Source organism: Eptesicus fuscus, chromosome 4, assembly GCF_027574615.1.
Source record: "Eptesicus fuscus isolate TK198812 chromosome 4, DD_ASM_mEF_20220401, whole genome shotgun sequence".
Classification (NCBI taxonomy): Eukaryota; Metazoa; Chordata; class Mammalia; order Chiroptera; family Vespertilionidae; genus Eptesicus; species Eptesicus fuscus.
The window spans coordinates 84,227,489-84,244,753 of NC_072476.1; the positions used below are offsets into that span (position 1 = coordinate 84,227,489).

The following is a 17,265-nucleotide window of genomic DNA, read 5'->3' on the forward strand; positions in this document are numbered from 1 at the left end:
AGCCAGCCCTTCGCTGGTGGTTCAGGCTGAAGCCCAAGGCCTGTTCTTTTTTCTGGGTAGCATGTGGCTCAGTAAACCTTCCCCACCAACCCTCCAGAAAAGCTCCCAGCCATGAAGGTTTCTGTTTCACAGGGCTGGTTACATGCAAGCAGTAAATGTAGAATTTGTGTCCATCTGGCTATTTATGTCACATGTTGGTGCCCGTTTATATAAAAATGGACATGTCCATCAGGAAAGGCCAGAGTGGAGAGAGTGGTTGGAGAGCAGCAACCAGCTCCCAGTGGTGAGGTTGGGAGCCACGTGCGGTTGAAGAGCTGCCCATGTCTTCTGGTCCCGACTGGGCAGGAAGTCAGCATTAACTCAGAGTCCAGAGAAATCAAGGCCACTTGTCCCCTGGCTCCCATCAATCCCTGAGGGCTGCAGTGGACCGTGTGTGTGTGTGTGTGTGTGTGTGTGTGTCTATGTGAGTGTGTTAGTCTGTGTTGGTGTATGAGTGTGAGCCCGTCTGTGAGTGTGTATCCTTTTGTTTGTGCCCTATGCATGCTGTGAGTGCGGGTTGTCTTGTGGTGTGTGCTCACATGGCATGCTGTGCTCCTTCAGTGGCCTGGGCAGCCAGGGTCAGTCACACAGGGCTCTGCAAGCCTGGGCAGCGGCCCTGAGGCATCCTGCTCATGCAGACACCAATCTGGATCTGCTCCCACACAGGCCAGACCACTCTCCCAAAGGCTGGCACTTCAGTCACGCTGAGCTCCACCCTCACCTTAACCCCACTGCTCTTTCCAGGTTTATTCATTCTCTGAATTGCCCACTCACACCCTGCTGCCCTCTGCAGGGAGATGGAGGGGCCCCTTAAGAACCCAAGTCTGATGGCCTCACCTAGCCCTTCCCCACCTGCCCAAACCCCTGCTGACTCTGGTCAAGTTCTCACCCAAGGCTCTGTCCTTCCTGGGGTATGGCCCTGTGTCCTAAGCATCAAGGGCACCTCCCCAAGGGGCCAGGCCCCTCCTGCTGGCCCCTCTGCCCATTCCAGGGGAACGGGGTACAGAGGGAAGATGTGTGTGTTCTGCCGGGGTCCTCACTGCTGCAGAGAAAGCTTGCCTTTTGCCTCTGAAAGGGCAAAGACCTGCGCCCAGCTGGGACACTGCCCAGAGTACCCGGGGGCAGGGGCAGCAGGCAGGTCTGGAGCTGTTTGGAAAGCAAACACCCCCACCTGGGCAAATACAGCTGCAGCCAGGCTCTGGGGCCACACCCTACACCAGCTGACGGGCAGGGTGGGCGCCCACGCTGGGGACCCCATGCTTTCCTGAGGGACAGGAGGCTGAACCCCACTGCTCAGGCCCAGGGCCGGGGGACTCTAACATGCACAGAAAAATGTCACCCAGACAGAGCCACTGGGGGCCCTGACTCAGGGAGACATGAGGCCACTGAATGGGACCAAAGGGTGAGTATTAGCCATTGATCACCAATGAGATCTGGAATGTTCCTGCATCCTGGGAGCAGCACCCATCTCTGGGGAGAGAGGCACTGGGGGAAGGCATGTGAGGAGTGAAGGACCTGTGGAAATGCCACATATAAGCAAGCAGGACGGGGGCTGCTAAATGTATCACAGATGTTTCCAGAGGGTCAAGGGTGAGGAAAGAGTGAGAAAATAAAATGAAGTCACTGAAGTGGAGCTGGTACGTTACTAAAAGCACATAGGCTGAGGTGTGAGGAAACAATTATTCTTTTAACCAGCCTAGCTGGGAACTTACACTTCCCAGTCCCGAGTCAATGCCAGAATATACATCAGACCTCCAAATAACCCTCTGATTACTCACGGAGGGACCACGGAAAGAATGTTTATGTGTCAGACCACCTGACATCCATCATCCAGACCACCGGTCATCTAGACTCTAGATTCTAGAGGATTCCCGTCTCAGACCAACCCGGAGACTAAGAACGCAGGACCGATTCTTCTCAAGAGTGCACTTTTCACTCTAAGAACCTCAGCCTTTCTTTCTTCCTCGGAATACTCTGGGTATTGCCTCGTTGTGCTTCCAACACACACCTCCGAAGGCCCTTGAATAAATCTTCATCATTTATTTTTAGCTAAGCTCCTGATTCATTTATGCTGTCAGTCAACAAGGGCAGTCAAGGGCTGGAGAGGGGCAGGAGGAACAGGCCGGAGGTCTGCGAGGTCTGCAGGGAGAGTGCCCACAGGCCGCCAGGGCTCCAGCCCACGGGGAAACACTTCGGGACAGACCAGGAAAGTGTCCACAAAAATCTGCTCCTCCTGCTCCCCAGGGCCCAGGCTCTCTGGAGGCTCCAGGGTCTGGAGATGGCGAGGGGAATGGGAAGCCAGTGTTTCATGGGAATAGAGTTCCAGCTGGGGAAGATGAAAATTCTAGAGATAAACAGCGGTAATGGCTGCACAACTCTGTGAGTGTCCTTAATGCCTCTGAACTGTACACTTAAAAATGCGTAAGATGGTAAATTTTAGGTTTTGCATATTTTACCACAGTTGAGAAATAAATTTTAAAGGCTTGAGCAGTTCCAAGCAAGGTGAGGGGGCTGCTAGTTTCGACTGTGACTCTTGTTCTACAGCTGAGAGAGCCAGAGGGGGTGATACCCTCCCCCCAGGAGTGTCCCTGGGGGCCATGTGGGGTCAGCCTGAGAGCCCAGGTGCAGGAGGCCAGAGGAACGTCCAGGCCTTCCCCTGGCATGAGGAACAAATCCAAGTTACCCACCCCCTGCCCTGTACTCCTCTGGGTTGTGTGCTGAGGCCCAGACCAAGAGAAGGCACAGCGCCCTCAGGGGAGGGGTGGGGAGGGGTGGGGCGGGGTAGCCTCCAGGTGCCTGGACAGCATGCCACCAGCCTTCGGGAGCAGCCAGGCTGGAGGCTCCACAGCCACCCCATGAATGAACATGAGAACACCCAGGAGTCACCAACAGTCGACATCGTCTGGGGAGGAAAATTACAGCCTCGACTGTGGGTATAACTGACATGATTAAACAGGACGAAAATAAAAGATTTCAGATGGGGTTACATTCACAGATGCCCAGAGCTGCTTCCAAGGCGCAGCATTATCCCTCTGCTCCAAACCTGGCGATTCAAAAGGAAAGCACCTCACTGTCGTCAGAGCGTGAAAATCCGATCCTGGGCCCTGAGCCTGAGGGCCTGGGGTCAGACCACAAGGGAGGGACATCCGTGCCAGGGCAGCCTAGGGCGCATGTCTCCATTTTCCCCTGAAAAAGGAAGTTAAAAAACCCAAGGCCCTGGCCGGTGTGACTCAGATGTTTGGAGCATCATCCCGTATAGCAAAAGGTCATGTTTTCGATTCCCAGTCAAGTCACATACCCAGGTTGCAGGTTTGACCCCTGGTTGGGCATGTGCAGGAGGCAATCAATTGATGTTTCACTCTCACATCGATGGTTTTTTTTTCCCCTCTCTCTCTCTCTAAAATCAATGAAGGCACACCCTCCAGTGAGGGTTAAAAATACAAACAAAACAAAACAAGAAACCTCTGATGTTATCTCTATGATTGTATTTATGGGTGTGGTTCAGAAAAATTGCTGAAAATAACCTAACATTGTGCTTGTTTGGTTACAGGAGGTTTAGCTGCAGTGGTGATGGGTCTGCTGGGCCTCCCCCGTCAAGGTGGCCAAATTTGGCAGCTCCAGAACCCTCTAGAGTCTTCCAGAAGCCATAGCATTTGCTTTGGCCAGGCACTAAGTGGGTCCCCTCAGTGAGGATGGCTGCAAAGCGGTGCCCTCATGCAGAGTGTCCTGGGCAGGGCACACCTCATCTGAACGGCCTTTGAGGGCACCTCATGGGGGCAGGCCCTGAGCCCCATCTGCAAGAGAACTCTCTACACATGGGCAGGGGAGCGGGAGGATGGCATCTGCCCTCCCGGGGCCTGAAGTGAGGGAGAGAAAGTTTCTGTCTCCCAGGAGCAGACAGGGAGGGTGGGGGGCCAAAAGTGCAAACCTGCCCGCCTCCTGCTGGGCGTCCCCCTTAGTTGGCCTGGTGGGGGAAAGGAGAGAAGCTTCCATCTTTCCCTCTGACACACCTGGGTGCAAGGAGAGACCACTGCCCAGCCTTCCAGGAAAACTGAGAGGGAAGTGGAGGAGGGCCACTGGGTGAAGGAGGAAGGAAAGGGGGGCATGAAGCCCAACAGGCAGACAGGGAGGCAGAGCTCAAAAAGACCCAGGTGCCCTCCCAGGAGAACAGGCTGGAAGCAGAACTTGGGTACCAGACACAGGTTTGACTTGCAAACCCACTCAGAGGTCCCAAGTCACGGTCCTCCCCTGCCCCCTACTGGTCATCCTGTGACTCTCCCAATGGTCACCTGGAGGCCAGAAGCCCTGAGCCCCGCCCTCCAGTGCTGGGGGGAATCCCATGACCCTGATGCTTCCCACAGTGCCTCACAATGCCCACAGTGTCCTCACAGTTCCTCACACAGCACCCCGCCGTGCCCCCCGCAGAGCTCCACAGTACCCAGCCTTGCCACACCATGCACCCCACAGTGCCCACAGGGTCCCCCACAGAGCTCCACAGGGCCCCACAGGGTCACACCGTGCCCCCCACGAAGACAAGCCACAACGTTTCACTGGCTACTTGGGGTTTCCCCTGAGGTTTCCATTCCCCCGAGCTCACTCTGCCTGTACTGAAAGGGTTGTCCACCACCATAACCGGTGGGGCCATGTGGGTTCCATGGGTCCCCCTCCCCGTGACCCCGTAAACCTAAAAACAAACGATACTGAATGACCTGGAGCCACTCCCTAGGTAGCCCCATCATCTGCACCCTGAGACACTGGGTAAACAGCAATCAGAGGCCAGACCACAGATAACACAGAACCCTGCCCCACAACCTCTGCAGCCAGCAGCCCAATAGCCCAACCACAACCTCAGCAGCGATGGGTCCAGATGGTCGGAACTTGGTCAGTGACTGCCCCGCTTCCACTCAGGACCAGCACAGAAAGCAATGCTGTCTAACCACTCACACAGATGCACCTTCTAGTTCCTGCCTCCTGGCTCCCAGGCTCATGGCCCCCGACTGGGGCACTTTCACTCCCTTTTCTCTGCTGTGACACTCCCCCTCTCATTTACCTGCCCAGGAGTCTCCGGCCGATCCTGGCCACAGCCAGCTCTGCCCATTCACACTTGCAGGTCTTTGTTCACATCCACAGCCTTGTCCGAAAACCAGCACTACCCCAGGGCCTTTGCACTGCTGTCCTTGGCATGGACATGCAAGCAGCTGAGGGCATCTCTTCCTGGAAGTAGCCTTTGCTTTCGAAGTCCTTCCCACGCACTCCAGCACATCACTGGAACCCACAGCCAGGACCGATGGGGAGGTGGCACCTCACATTGAGAACTGAACTGTGCTGGCACACGTAGGTGACCCACACGTTTCTGAGATGATGGAGTGGATTCTGCAGGACAGTTTCTCATTTCCATTGTCATGGGTACAAAGGCTTTGTGTTCAGAGTGTCACCCAGTGTGAGGGTTCATCTACAACCACCCCACTGGCCTGATGCGTAGGTAAACGCTCCCAGCCACCAGGAGCACCAATATTCAGCTGAAAGAATAACGCCATGGAACCAAACAAATGGAGTCCTTTGTCTTCAATACGAGCCCAGGAGAAGTAACACTGCCCTCCCAGGAAAACAGCCACAGCCACTTGTAAACCAGTTCCAGGGAGCAGCCGCTGGCCCCCGCTCCGCATGCACATGTCTGCATCCTCCTTCCTACCACTGTGGCTCCAAGCTCTGACCTCACCATCAGGACAGTCCCTCACCCCCTGCTGGGTTTTAAAGTCACAACCTGGCTTCCAAGAAAGCCTGTTACCAAACGTGAGCAAAGTTCAACGGGCTCAGGGAACAAAGTGCAGGTGGGGCTCAGGGGCCGCGGGGCCTCCCATTCTGGACTCCAGACACCTTGGCCTTTGTGAGAATCACTGACACACACACACACACACACACACACACACACACACACGCACACACACACACACACACGCACAGCACCCCAGACCTTGTGTTCCCGTGGCAATTCGTGTGGATGCCAGGCCTTGGTCTGTGCATGAAACCCCTAAATGCTCTGCGTGGGAGGGGTCTCTGGCTGAGGGGAGCGGGTGGTGACTCTCCTTTGGGGCTGCTTCTTAGGCCCTGGAGGGTGGAAGGTGGCACTGCCCCACCCCATGCTTCCTGAGGGGCAGCCTTTGGGTGACTCAGTCACCGGTAGGGCTGCACTTTGGAGCCAGGTCAGCTCTGGGTGCTGATTTCTGGCTCAGGTTCCAGCGTCCTTGGCTCCTTCCATCAGCCCTCAGTCCCACTCTTTCCACCACCCACAAACTCTGGCACACAGGAATCACCTCTCTGCTGGGTCCAGTCTCCTTCTCCTGGGACTGCCCCAGGAGGCCCTGGGCTCCTGGCTGCAGACTGTGTGCCCCAGGACGGGCTGAGTCTGGGCTGGAGGCTGCCCCTCTGTCCCTGTTAGACGCAGACAGGGGTGCTGCCCTATGGGGTCCGCCCTGTGGGGTCCACCCAGGAGCCCAGAGCTGCAGCACATGGGAGAGCCCCTGGATGGCAGCCACCATGCTGCTCCATCGGGGCGGGGGGTTGAGGGGGGCGGAGGAGGCTAGAACAGTAGTTATGTCTGTTCTTCTGCACTCGCTCCAACCCCCTGTCCCCCAGCACTCCAGAAACACAGCTCAGGCAAACCCACTCAGCCTCTGCAGGCACCACTCAGAGAGCCTGTATTAGCTCCTACAGCTGCTGTTCCCTGAGCCACAGACGGTGGCATAACACAGAAATGCGTGCTCTCACGGCTCTGGGCCAGAAGTATGAGATCAGTGTCCCAGGCCATGTTCCCCTCAGAGGCTTCAGAGGAGGGTCCTGCCCGCCTCTCCAGCTCCCGGGGCCCCAGGCGTCCGGGCCTGTGGTGCGGCACTCCAGTCTCTGCCTCCATCTTCACATGGCCTCTCCCTCTGAGTCTGTTCCCCCTGTGTCTCTTACAAGGGCATTTGTCACTGGATTCAGGGCCACCGGATCATCCAGGATGATCTCCCCATCTCCAGGTCCATGACTTCATCACATTTGTGACCAGCCTTTTTCCAAATAAGGTCCCGTTCACAGGAGCCACAGGTTAGGGCGTGGGCATAACTTTGGAGGGCCACCATTTAGCCCACTACACACCTCAAAACTACAAGATTCGGGTCCAAACTTGGAAGTCCGTGAGCCCCAGGGAGGGGTCCCGGGGAGGGGTCCCAGGGAGTCACTCCCCACAGCACCGCTGCAACTTTCTGTGCACAGGGGGACCGCTTCGCAGTTGGACAGGCAGGTGGGGATCACCTGTGCCCTGTCCCCGGGGGATCCTGGCTGTGGATCTGGTCATGACTTTAGAAGGGCTGCCAGGGGTGCAGCAGTAGGGCCACTCTGGGAGTCCCCTATGATCCTGCAAGCTGGGTTCCACCTTCACCCTCATGGGCCTGGCTGGCTGGTCCCCACTCACACCTGCGAAGGCGAGGGTAAGAGGAAGGGGGAAGGTGGCCCTGGCCTCTGTGGAGCCTGGCAGGGATGCCTGCAGAGGGGTGCTGGGCTGGTGATAGCCTTTCCTGGACAAATGGGCCTACACAAGCCAGAGCGGGTGCTGAGGGGAGCATAGGAGCAGGTGGCCAGTGGTGAGAGGCAGCACTGTGGGGGTTCACCTTCTCATGAGGCCCAGGCCCCTCAGCCAAGAGGGTATAGCCTGGCCAAGAGTCAGGACAGTGGGGCCTGGTCCACACAGTGAGATTTGGCTTGTTCTGAGAGAGGTAGTCCCTGTGGGGGAGGGGGTGACACTGGAGAAATGGGGCTTGGGGAACCCCAATACCTCAGGTGTCCACTCAACCGTCCTTCCCACAAAGGGCAGAGTTGCCTGGCTTGTCCCCTTGAGCAACCATGCTCCACTCTGCATCCTGTCCCCTCCCACCGGCAGGCCTGCTTCTCTCAGGGACGGGTGCTCAGTGATGGCGCCAGTGTGGTCCACCTTCCCGCTGCTGAGGATCTCGGTGCCACCCATTCTGCGCGGTGTAGTCCGGAGGGACAGGAGCACCAGGGTCTCCAGGCAACGAGAGGCAACGAGGAGCCCCGGCCCCGGGGGAGGGCTCAGGTGGCCAGAGGGAGGGGAGCATGGATCCCAATGGAGAGAGCCTCAGTCCAGGTGAGGCAGTCAACAACCACCTGGTTGGAGATGGCTCAGGGCTCAGGGCTCTGGTGTGACAGCTTAGAGTGACCTCATGGAGGGCCACCGTGAGGAGGCCGTTCACAGGGAGCCAACTGGGGGCTCAGGACAGAGCAGAGCTGTGGGGCATGGCCACCAAGGAAGCTGAGCTGAGACAGGCCCCCCTAAGGGTGATGGGGGTGCCCACAGGCTGTAACAGTTGAACAGTTTATCTCAATCAGCTCTCGCATAACAGGCACCACAGACAGAAGGCTTAAACAACAGAAATTTATTGTCTCAGTGCTGGAGGTTGGAAGTCTGCCAAAATATAAAGCCAAGCATTTTTCTGGGTCTTTCGGTGAAGGTGTTTTTTGGATGAGATTAACATTTAAATTGATGGAATTCAAGAAAGCAGATTGCTCTCCCTAATGTGGGTGGGCCTTGGGCAATCAGTTGAAGGCTGACCTCACAGAGCGGAAGGAATTCTGCCAGTAGATGGCTGTGGACTAAACTGCACTCTCCCCCAGGTCTCTAGCCCTCTGGCTGCCCTGCCACCTACAAGCCACAATCTCATGAGCCAATGAGTCTCTATGTGTACACACACATCCTGTTGGGTCTGATTACCTGGGACTCCAATGACTGCACTCCCCACATTTTCTCAGGTGTCTGCAGTGAGCATCACCACTTGGCATGGCTCTGAGGGAACGTTGCAGAGGGCTGGAAGGCCCACCAGTCCATCTAGCCCCGAGTGGGGGTTGCATCGGGACCAAGCCTGCTACAGGAGCGGCTCTGTCTCCCCACGCCCAGCAAGGGCTGGGGGCCAGGTCTACCCAGCTCTTGATGACATCATGGAGGCACAGTCTCCACCGGGCAGCATACCTTCTCCCTGGCTCACTGGGCTGTCACAGACATGAATGAGGTAATGATGTGACACTGCTTTGCAAACTGTCCAAGATGAGGACCAGGTCACACGGCACCTCTACTAAGGCAGGAGGAACCTTGCATGCATGTACACATGCACAAACATGTGTGCACACACACGCATACTCCCTTCCCATGGCTAGGACATGGCATGTCCACCAAAGGGACCATTATGACTAGCTTTGCCTTGCATGCAGTCCACAGGTCCTTCCTTGGGCACAAAGCTGGGACCTCATTTCCCCCCAAGGCCAAATCTGAGCAGCCCCAGGCAAAAAGCCAATATTTGCTGCCTCCTGAGGGAGGAAGAGCAGACAGAACCCACCTTCTTGTTTCTGGGGACATGCCACTGATGCTAAGAAAAGGGCAAACACCAGCAGACAGGACAAGGAGAGACCCAGGAGGCTGGTGAGGTTGCCCTGGAGTGCCCACCCCAGCCCCTCCTTCTGACAGGAGAGCTTGCCCCACTCCGGGGTCTCTGGGAAAGTGCTGCCTGCTGAGCCTGACTCTGGGCACTAAGAGAATCTGCGCATGTCCAGGTAGGTGGCGGGGGGGTGGGGGGTGGGGGAGCTGAGCGGGCAGGAAGACTCGGGGCCTGAAGGGACACAGCTCTCCCCCATGCCTGGCTGGGTGACTGAGGCTGCTGCTCAATCTTTGTCCAGGGAGGAGCAGGTCTTTGGGGGAAACAGTGTAAGGAGGGGCTGCACCAGGTCTGCAGCCCCCTTCCCAGAATCTGCATGCAGGAAGCCAGTCAGCCGCCCGCTCTTCCCCTTCAGGACCAGCCCGGAAAGGGTCACACAGGGTTCTTTGAAACAGGAAGGTCCTTGGACAAAAATATCTCCTGTAAGAGGTTTGAACTTGCACCTTGCAGAGAGCAATTTAGATTAAAAAGAACCCACTCCTGAGAGAGCCCCGAATGATGAATGGCGAGAATTGATTTAATCAAACTGGCTTCCTCCCGGAAAACCGGAGACCAGGGGTTCCCGGCAGGAACAGGCAGGGAGGGGAGAGATTTAGTTCCTTCTTGGCCCTTCTCTCCTGTTTGCTTTTTTATTTTATTTATTTATTTATTTGTATTGTGATAAAATATGTATAACATAAAGCTCCGCATTTTAAGTGTACAGTTCAGTGGCATTAAGCACATTCACATTGTTGTGCAACCATCACCTCCATCATCTCTAGGATTTTTAAATATTCCCAAACTAAACCTCTGTCCCCATTAAATACTAACTCCTCATCTCCCTCCCCCAGCCCCTGGCACCCACCCTTCTAACTTTCTGTGAATGTGTCTCCTCTGGGGACCTTGTGTGAGTGGACTCATTCAGTATTTATCCTTTTGTGACTGGTTTATTTCACTTGGCATATTATCCCCAAGGTTCACTCACATTGCAGCATGTTAGAATGCTCTTCCTTCTTCAGTCTGAATAATATTCCATTGTATGGATGGACCGCATCTTCTTTACCCATCCTTCTGTTGATAGACATTTGGGTTATTCCCACTTTTTAGGCTATTGTGAATAATGCTGCTATACACATGGGTGCACAAATATCTCTTCATGACTCTGCTTTCAATTCCTTTGGGTAAACACCTAGGAATGGAATTGCTGAGTCATATGGCAACTCTATGTTTAATTTTTTAGGAAGCTCCTGACTGTTTTTCCACAGCTGCTGGACCATTTTACATTCCTACCAGCAGTGCCCAAGGGTTCTAATTTCTAAATTTCTCCACATCCTTGCCAACATTTGTTATTTTCTATTTTTTTTTGTGTGTGTGATAGCCATTCAACTGGGGATAGTGGCTCTCATTGTGGTTTTGGTTGCACTTCCCTAATGATCAATGATGTTGAGCATCTTTCCATGTGCTTATTGTCCATCTGTATACCTTCTTTGGAGGAATGTCTATTTGAGAGCTACCATATGACCCAGTAATCCCTCTTCTGGGTACCTGCCCAGAAAATGTGAAAACATTTATTCATAAAGATATATGTACCCCCATGTTCATTACAGTATTATTCACAGTGGCCAAGATGGATGGAAACAACCAAAGTGTCCTTAGACCAATGATTGGATAAAGAAGATGTGGTACATATGTACATTGGAATACCACTCAGTCCTAAGGAAGGATGAAATACTGCCATTTGTGACAGCATGGATGGATCTTGAGAGTATCATGCTAAGCGAAATAAGTCAGATGGAAAAGAACAAATGATTTCACTCATATGTGGGATATAAAACAGAAAGCAACAAATGAACAAACAAACAGACTCAGTCACAGACAACAGTATGAAGTTACCAGAGGGAAAAGCGGGTAGGGGAGGATGAAGAGGGTCAAGGGGGTCAAATATATGGTGATGGAAAGAGACTAGATTTTGGGTGGAGAACACACAACGGAATATACAGATGATGTATTATAGAACTGTTCACTTGAAAGTTATGTAACCTTATTAACCAATGGCACCCCAATAAATTAAATTTTTAAAAATGTCTATTCAAATGTTTGCACATTTTGTCATTGGTTTGATTTGTTATTGTTGAGTTGTTATAGGAGCTCTTTATGTGTTCTGGATGTTAATCTCTTATCAGATATGATTTGCAAATATTTTTGCCCATTCTGTGGGTTGTCTTTTCATAGTGTTCTTTGGTGCATGTTTGCATTTTTTAAGCCCTGTGCTTGTAGTTACCTTTTGACTGCCCCCCGCACCCCCATATTCATAGAGTAGCCAACAACCATGGATGCAGATACAGACCTCAAGCCTGAGCCCACGGGACAGAGGCCTGGGTGGAGGCTGGAGGGCAGGGCAGCCAGGGTTCCAGGCAGGCGATGCCTACAGGGCACAGGAGGGCATCCAGGTGATGCTCCTGGGTCCTGGGGTCTTGCACCTGCCCTCGCAGCCTCCCAGTGGGGTAAGGATGTTAGGGTGGGCAGCGAGGACTGGGGGACCCCAGGGGTCCCTGTGTGGGGGTAGCTCTGCCCAGAGACCCCACTGTGCAGACCCCAACTCACACTCTTTGAGACCAAGCTGTGATTCTCTTGTTGGATGGTAAAGCCTTTATTTAAAGAAAATTTTGATGTATATATAAAGAAGGTTGGTGCCTCAAAACGCATGACACTCACCCCATGAAAAAAAGAAACCAAACTGGCCCTAGCTGGTTTGGCTCAGTGGATAGAGCATTGGCCTGCAGACTGAATGGTCCCAGGTTCAATTCTGGTCAAGGGCACATACCCGGGTTGCAGGCTCGATTCCCAGTAGGGGGTGTGCAGGAGGCAGCCAATCAATGGTTCTCTCCCATCATTGATGTTTCTATCTCTCTCTCCTCTCCCTTCCTCTCTGAAATCAATAAAAATATATTTAAAAAAATAAACCAAACTGGACATTAAAAAGTAAAAAAAAAAAAGAAAGAAAGAAACAATGGCTGTGACTTCAAGCATGTGTTTTTTTAAGCCTAGTTAGAAATCACCAAGGCGAGAATTGTTCAGGATTAGAGTGACCAAACCCTTGGGTGTCCTGGACAGAAGCACTGCTCTGGAGGCGGCTAGCTGATTAGCATGCACCGTGCTCCATAAAATATTTAAGGGAAAGGAAACAGAGTCTGCCCAGCACACCGGGGAGCGGGGGAGGGTCGACACCAGAGCCGCCAACCAGCCCTGGGTGTCAGTCGGCCAAGAGGGAACTACAGCAGCCTGGGTCCTGACAGAAAACACCACATTCAGCCAGAAAAATGGGGCTTTCCCCCGAAACTTTCTTCAAACAGAATCCTACGACCAACACCATTAATGACCACGATGACAGATGTACGAAGCACAGATGCACCGTCTGGGAGGGGGGAGGGGTAGGCTGTGCTGGGGTCCATGGACAGGTTGAGGGTCTGTCACACAGGGTGACTGGGGAGCCAGCTTGCCCTCCAGCCCCTCACTCCACCCCGTCTATGTGCCTGCTCCATACCCTCCCTCCTCCCCTGGGCAGTGTGGTGCCGAGGGCGGTGCCTGACCAGACCAGGTCCCTTGGCTGCTGCTCCCTGCCCAGATGGACAGCTGTCCGACTGACCCTCCAATGCCAATGGCCTCCTGTTGTCCCTATCAGCCCAGGGGGATGCTCTCCTCCCACACAGCCCCTGGGGAGGTGACAAGCCGCTCCACTGCCCTACTCACATCCAGAACCTTCTACGCTGGTGCAGCCCACCCCAGGCTACAGAAACAAGGAGGTGGTCTAGGGGAGTCTGGCCCCTCGGGAGCCAAGCTGCTCTCCAAGGTGTGGCCCTGGGGGTGGGGGGCATGTGTTGCTCCACGTGGCCTAGAGCTGGCTTTGACCCTCCCTGAATATCACCGTCTGCAAGGCGGCCTCTGCACAGGCTGCACCCTCTCCTCTTCCTCTGCCCTCGGGCTGAGGGGGACATGTCCATCTCATGTCTTGATTCTGGATCTGCAACCACCTCTGACCATCCCACCAAAGGAACGGCATTGGGGCTCCCACCAGCACCCCTGTACTGGGAACAAGAGGACAGCGATGGTTCAGCCTTGCTCACTGGAACCTGGTAGATCACGTGTGACATTTCCACCCCATGGCAGCACAGCCAGACCTTCCCTGTGAGACGGAAGGCTCTATGTCCCCTTACACGCTCAGTGGCACGCTGTTGTGACCAGTGTGTGCTGTGGACTCCAGTGGGAGCCCTCAGGGAATGCTGGCTGAGCCAGAGACACGGGCATGGGGACTCAGAGCTGGGCTTATGCCCTGACCCAGAGAAGGGAGGCCCCACGGCAGCGTGCTCTCTCCACACACTGCACTTGAGGGGAACTGGTCTGAGCGGACACTGAAGGAGGCACCAGACAGACACGGACGAGGCATTGGGAGTCTGTGAGCCGAGAGGCTGGTGTCCCGAAGGATTAGAAATTCCCCTCCATCACCCCCCTTCTCTCCCTCCCCCACCACACACACACACACACACACACACACACACACACACACACACACATACTGGAAGTGAAAGGACAATTCTCGATAAGTGTCCACCACGCTCCACTTCCTGGCTTGGACCAAGGAGTGCCAATAAAACCCAGTAGCATTGTTTAAATGGAGCACCAAATAATAGGGATTTTTTTTTTTTCTCATATAGTGGGCACAACATAAAATCATTTGATTGACTGCTGGCTAGAACTCCCGCACCACAGAGCCCAAGGTCTATGGGCAAAAACTAGCCAGCCAAGCAGTGGAGCAGAAAGTGGCTGCAGGCTCAGCAGTTTCCACACCTGAGGACTGAGGTGGGGGATGGCTGGGGTGGCCCCTCCCTGCCTGGGTGATGGTGGGAAGGAGAAAGGGAAGCCTGCCCCCTGGACAGCAGGCCACAAGAAGAGGTGAAGGTGGGTATGGGGGAATTCTAGGGTCAGACGGGATCCCCTGGCCCCAACAGCCTATCTCATGATTGCCACATCGAGGACTCTGGTAAATGCCCTTCTTGCGTGTCAGCATGAAGATGAGAATCTCAACAGCCTGACAGAGAACAGAAAGACAAGTCGAGACCTGAGCATGTCTCATGGCACCAAACCGTTTCCGCAGGGGCACCGGCCAGCACGCTAAGTACCAAGGGCCAGGGAAGCAGAGAGGCCCAAAAGGGGGATGCAGCGAGAGGAGGACCTGGAGGGTCAGCTGACCCAGAGCTGTGCCCCTGCCTGGGGTGCTGGGAGCCGAGCCCTACTGGCTGGGAGAACAGCCCCATGCTGGGGCGGTGCCCACTGGGAGTCCATCTTCCAGCCCAGAGGCGAGACCAAGGCCACAGAGACCCCAGTTCCTGTGAGGAGAGCCTGGGGCTGAGCAAGCCCAGGCCGGGGTCAGTGCAGAACCTGGACCAGCACCCCAAGGGAGTACGGACCCAACTCCACTGCCCAGAAGCAACAGCTCATCTCACTGCTGCTGACTACAGTCAGGAAGCCTTCACCTGCCGGCTCTCGGACACGGTTCATTTTCTTACCTACACTCTCCCTGAAATTTCCACTGAGTCCTGCGTCAAAGCCATTTCCCTCAGAACAGGCTGGAGGCCTGCACAACCCCTGAGAAATAATCAGTTGCTCTGACTTACATTCTAATCAATGACCTGTGGACTTACCTGCTGACAGCGGAAAACAAAAGGACTGTGTTATTGGGTAAGCAGGAGCAAGTGACACCTCAGCCCCCTACTACAGAGCACCCTCCACCGGGCCACAGCCAGTGTGAGGGCCCGATGGCGAGGGTCCCCTCTGCTTTGGGGTTGATACCACAGGTGCACAGCAGGTGCCAGACACCCAGCCTGGAGCATAAGGAATGGCTCCCAGGGTTGGAGGGTGACAGGAAGGGAGCAGGACCTGAGAACCAGCCACTACCAAGGTGACAAGGGTGTTGTCCACCTATCCACACCTGACCTAGAACTCAGAGTAGAACTGGATGTGCACACACATCCCACGTCTGTGCCAATGGTGCTGTCCTAAAGAGCGGGTGTCTGCAACACATATACCCACATGCATATGTGCATGCATACCGCACCTGCATCACAAAAAGCCCACTGCTCACGTGGGGAGGCACCACTCAGATGTCACCATGATGCTAATGCAACGTCCCAGTAACTCAATGGAAGATTTGTTGAACAAGCATCTAAGACCTCTTCTCCAGCCCAGCATGGCTCAGTGGTTGAGGGTTGACCTATGAACCAGGAGGTCACGGTTCAATTCCCAGTCAGGGCACTGCCTGGGTTGTGGGTTCCGACCGCTAATCAATGATTTTCTCTAATCATTGATGTTTCTTCTCTCTCTCTCTCTCTCTCTCTCTCTCTCTCTCTCTCTCTCTCTCTCTCTCTCCTTCCTCTCTGAAATCAATAAAAACGTATTTTAAAAAAATAAAACCTGAGCTTCTGTCAGCCCTCACACTTAGAGCTACCCTCTCTCATTGGGTGCACACACAGGACACTCACATGCACTGAGTATCCCCTGGGGGCGGGGACAGACAGGAGGCCCTTCTACCTAAAGAGCTGCCTCCCCCTAGCTGACCTTTGGGGACTACTGGGCATGGGGGAAGCTTCAGGTAGCTCAGATCTACATCAGCCCTGGAACGGCCGGCCGAGGTCCTGTAGTGAGAGCCCAAGGGCAGTGTGCCCCAGGATCGGATGGGGGTGAGGCCAATCCTCACCCACATGGAGAGAGACTGCAGTGGCGGGACAGGCCTCCAGCAGCCTTCCAGATTCAGTCAGACCCTGCTTCTGCTCTCGCTGCCAGGCAACCAGGCTTCGCCTGCCCTCCCACATCCCCACCCTCCATACCCAGGGCTGTGGGCGCCCACCTATGGGAGCAGTGAGTGCCCAGGAGAGACACTGTCTGCACATCCCCTCACAGAGGGACAAGGCAGGGGTCACCAATGTGGCTGCCAACACTTCTCAATTCCTTGAAGTCGGTTCTCAAAAGGGAAGTTACAGGAAGGTAGACGTTAGATGTTAAAGTGATTAAAGGCGGGTGAGGTCACTGGGGGAAAGGACACACCAAGCGACTGACCGAGGTCTGTACACGTTATAAAAGCACAGCCCTGCAGGGAGGCTCACTGACCCTCGGGCTGCATCACCGGACAAGAGCCCAGCAGAGCATTGCCTTGGTGGGTGCAAGCTGCACCCCACACAAATCCCACACACAAGGCTCTGCGCTCCAGGAGCACGAGGTCAGAGGGCCGGAGCTGTCACCGCCAATTCCCAAGGACAATGCCGTCGCATCTCCCTCCAGGCCCAGAGGCAGGGCAGACCGCCGGCGAGGATCGGCTGCTGGCCAAGTCTCCCGGGAGAACGCTCTGGACGCACCGCGCCGGCTCACCCTGCGCTGACCCCGGGACGACACTTGGTCATCCCCAAGGCCAGCACCCGGGCAGCTCACCCACCTAAGCCACCGGCCCCCCTCCCGCGACGCTCCGACGTCCGCGCGCCCCCAGGGGAGTCCCCGTCGGGCCGCACCTACCGTAGCGGCTGGGCTCACGTCCGTAGTGCAGAATGGGCATCGCGTCCACCCGCGGCGGATCCGGGGCAGCTGCGGGGTCGGGGTTCTCCACTCCGCCCCCCGCGGGGGTCACCACGAAACGCTGGGACATGGTGGCCTCCGGTCCCCGGGCGCCGGGAAGGCTGCGGAACCAGAGCCGGGCCTGTACCGGGGAAGGCAGGTGGGG

General features: G+C 55.2%; 1 protein-coding gene across 4 annotated transcripts in view; it reads right to left on the reverse strand.

The window, feature by feature from the left end:
• The window catches only part of SLC12A7 (solute carrier family 12 member 7), an 80,364-nt gene extending 63,120 nt beyond the window's left edge, over positions 1-17,244 (reverse strand). For 3 of the 4 annotated variants that reach the window (XM_008161821.3, XM_054715243.1, XM_054715242.1), the window contains exon 1: positions 17,061-17,244. In XM_008161821.3, coding sequence (XP_008160043.3) covers positions 17,061-17,190 — 130 coding nt within the window. In that variant the 5' untranslated portion in view covers positions 17,191-17,244. Of the gene's footprint in view, positions 1-10,485; positions 10,572-17,060 lie in introns of all 4 variants that reach the window. The other variant, XM_054715244.1, reaches the window with a different exon arrangement.
• Positions 17,245-17,265: the final 21 nt, after the last annotated feature.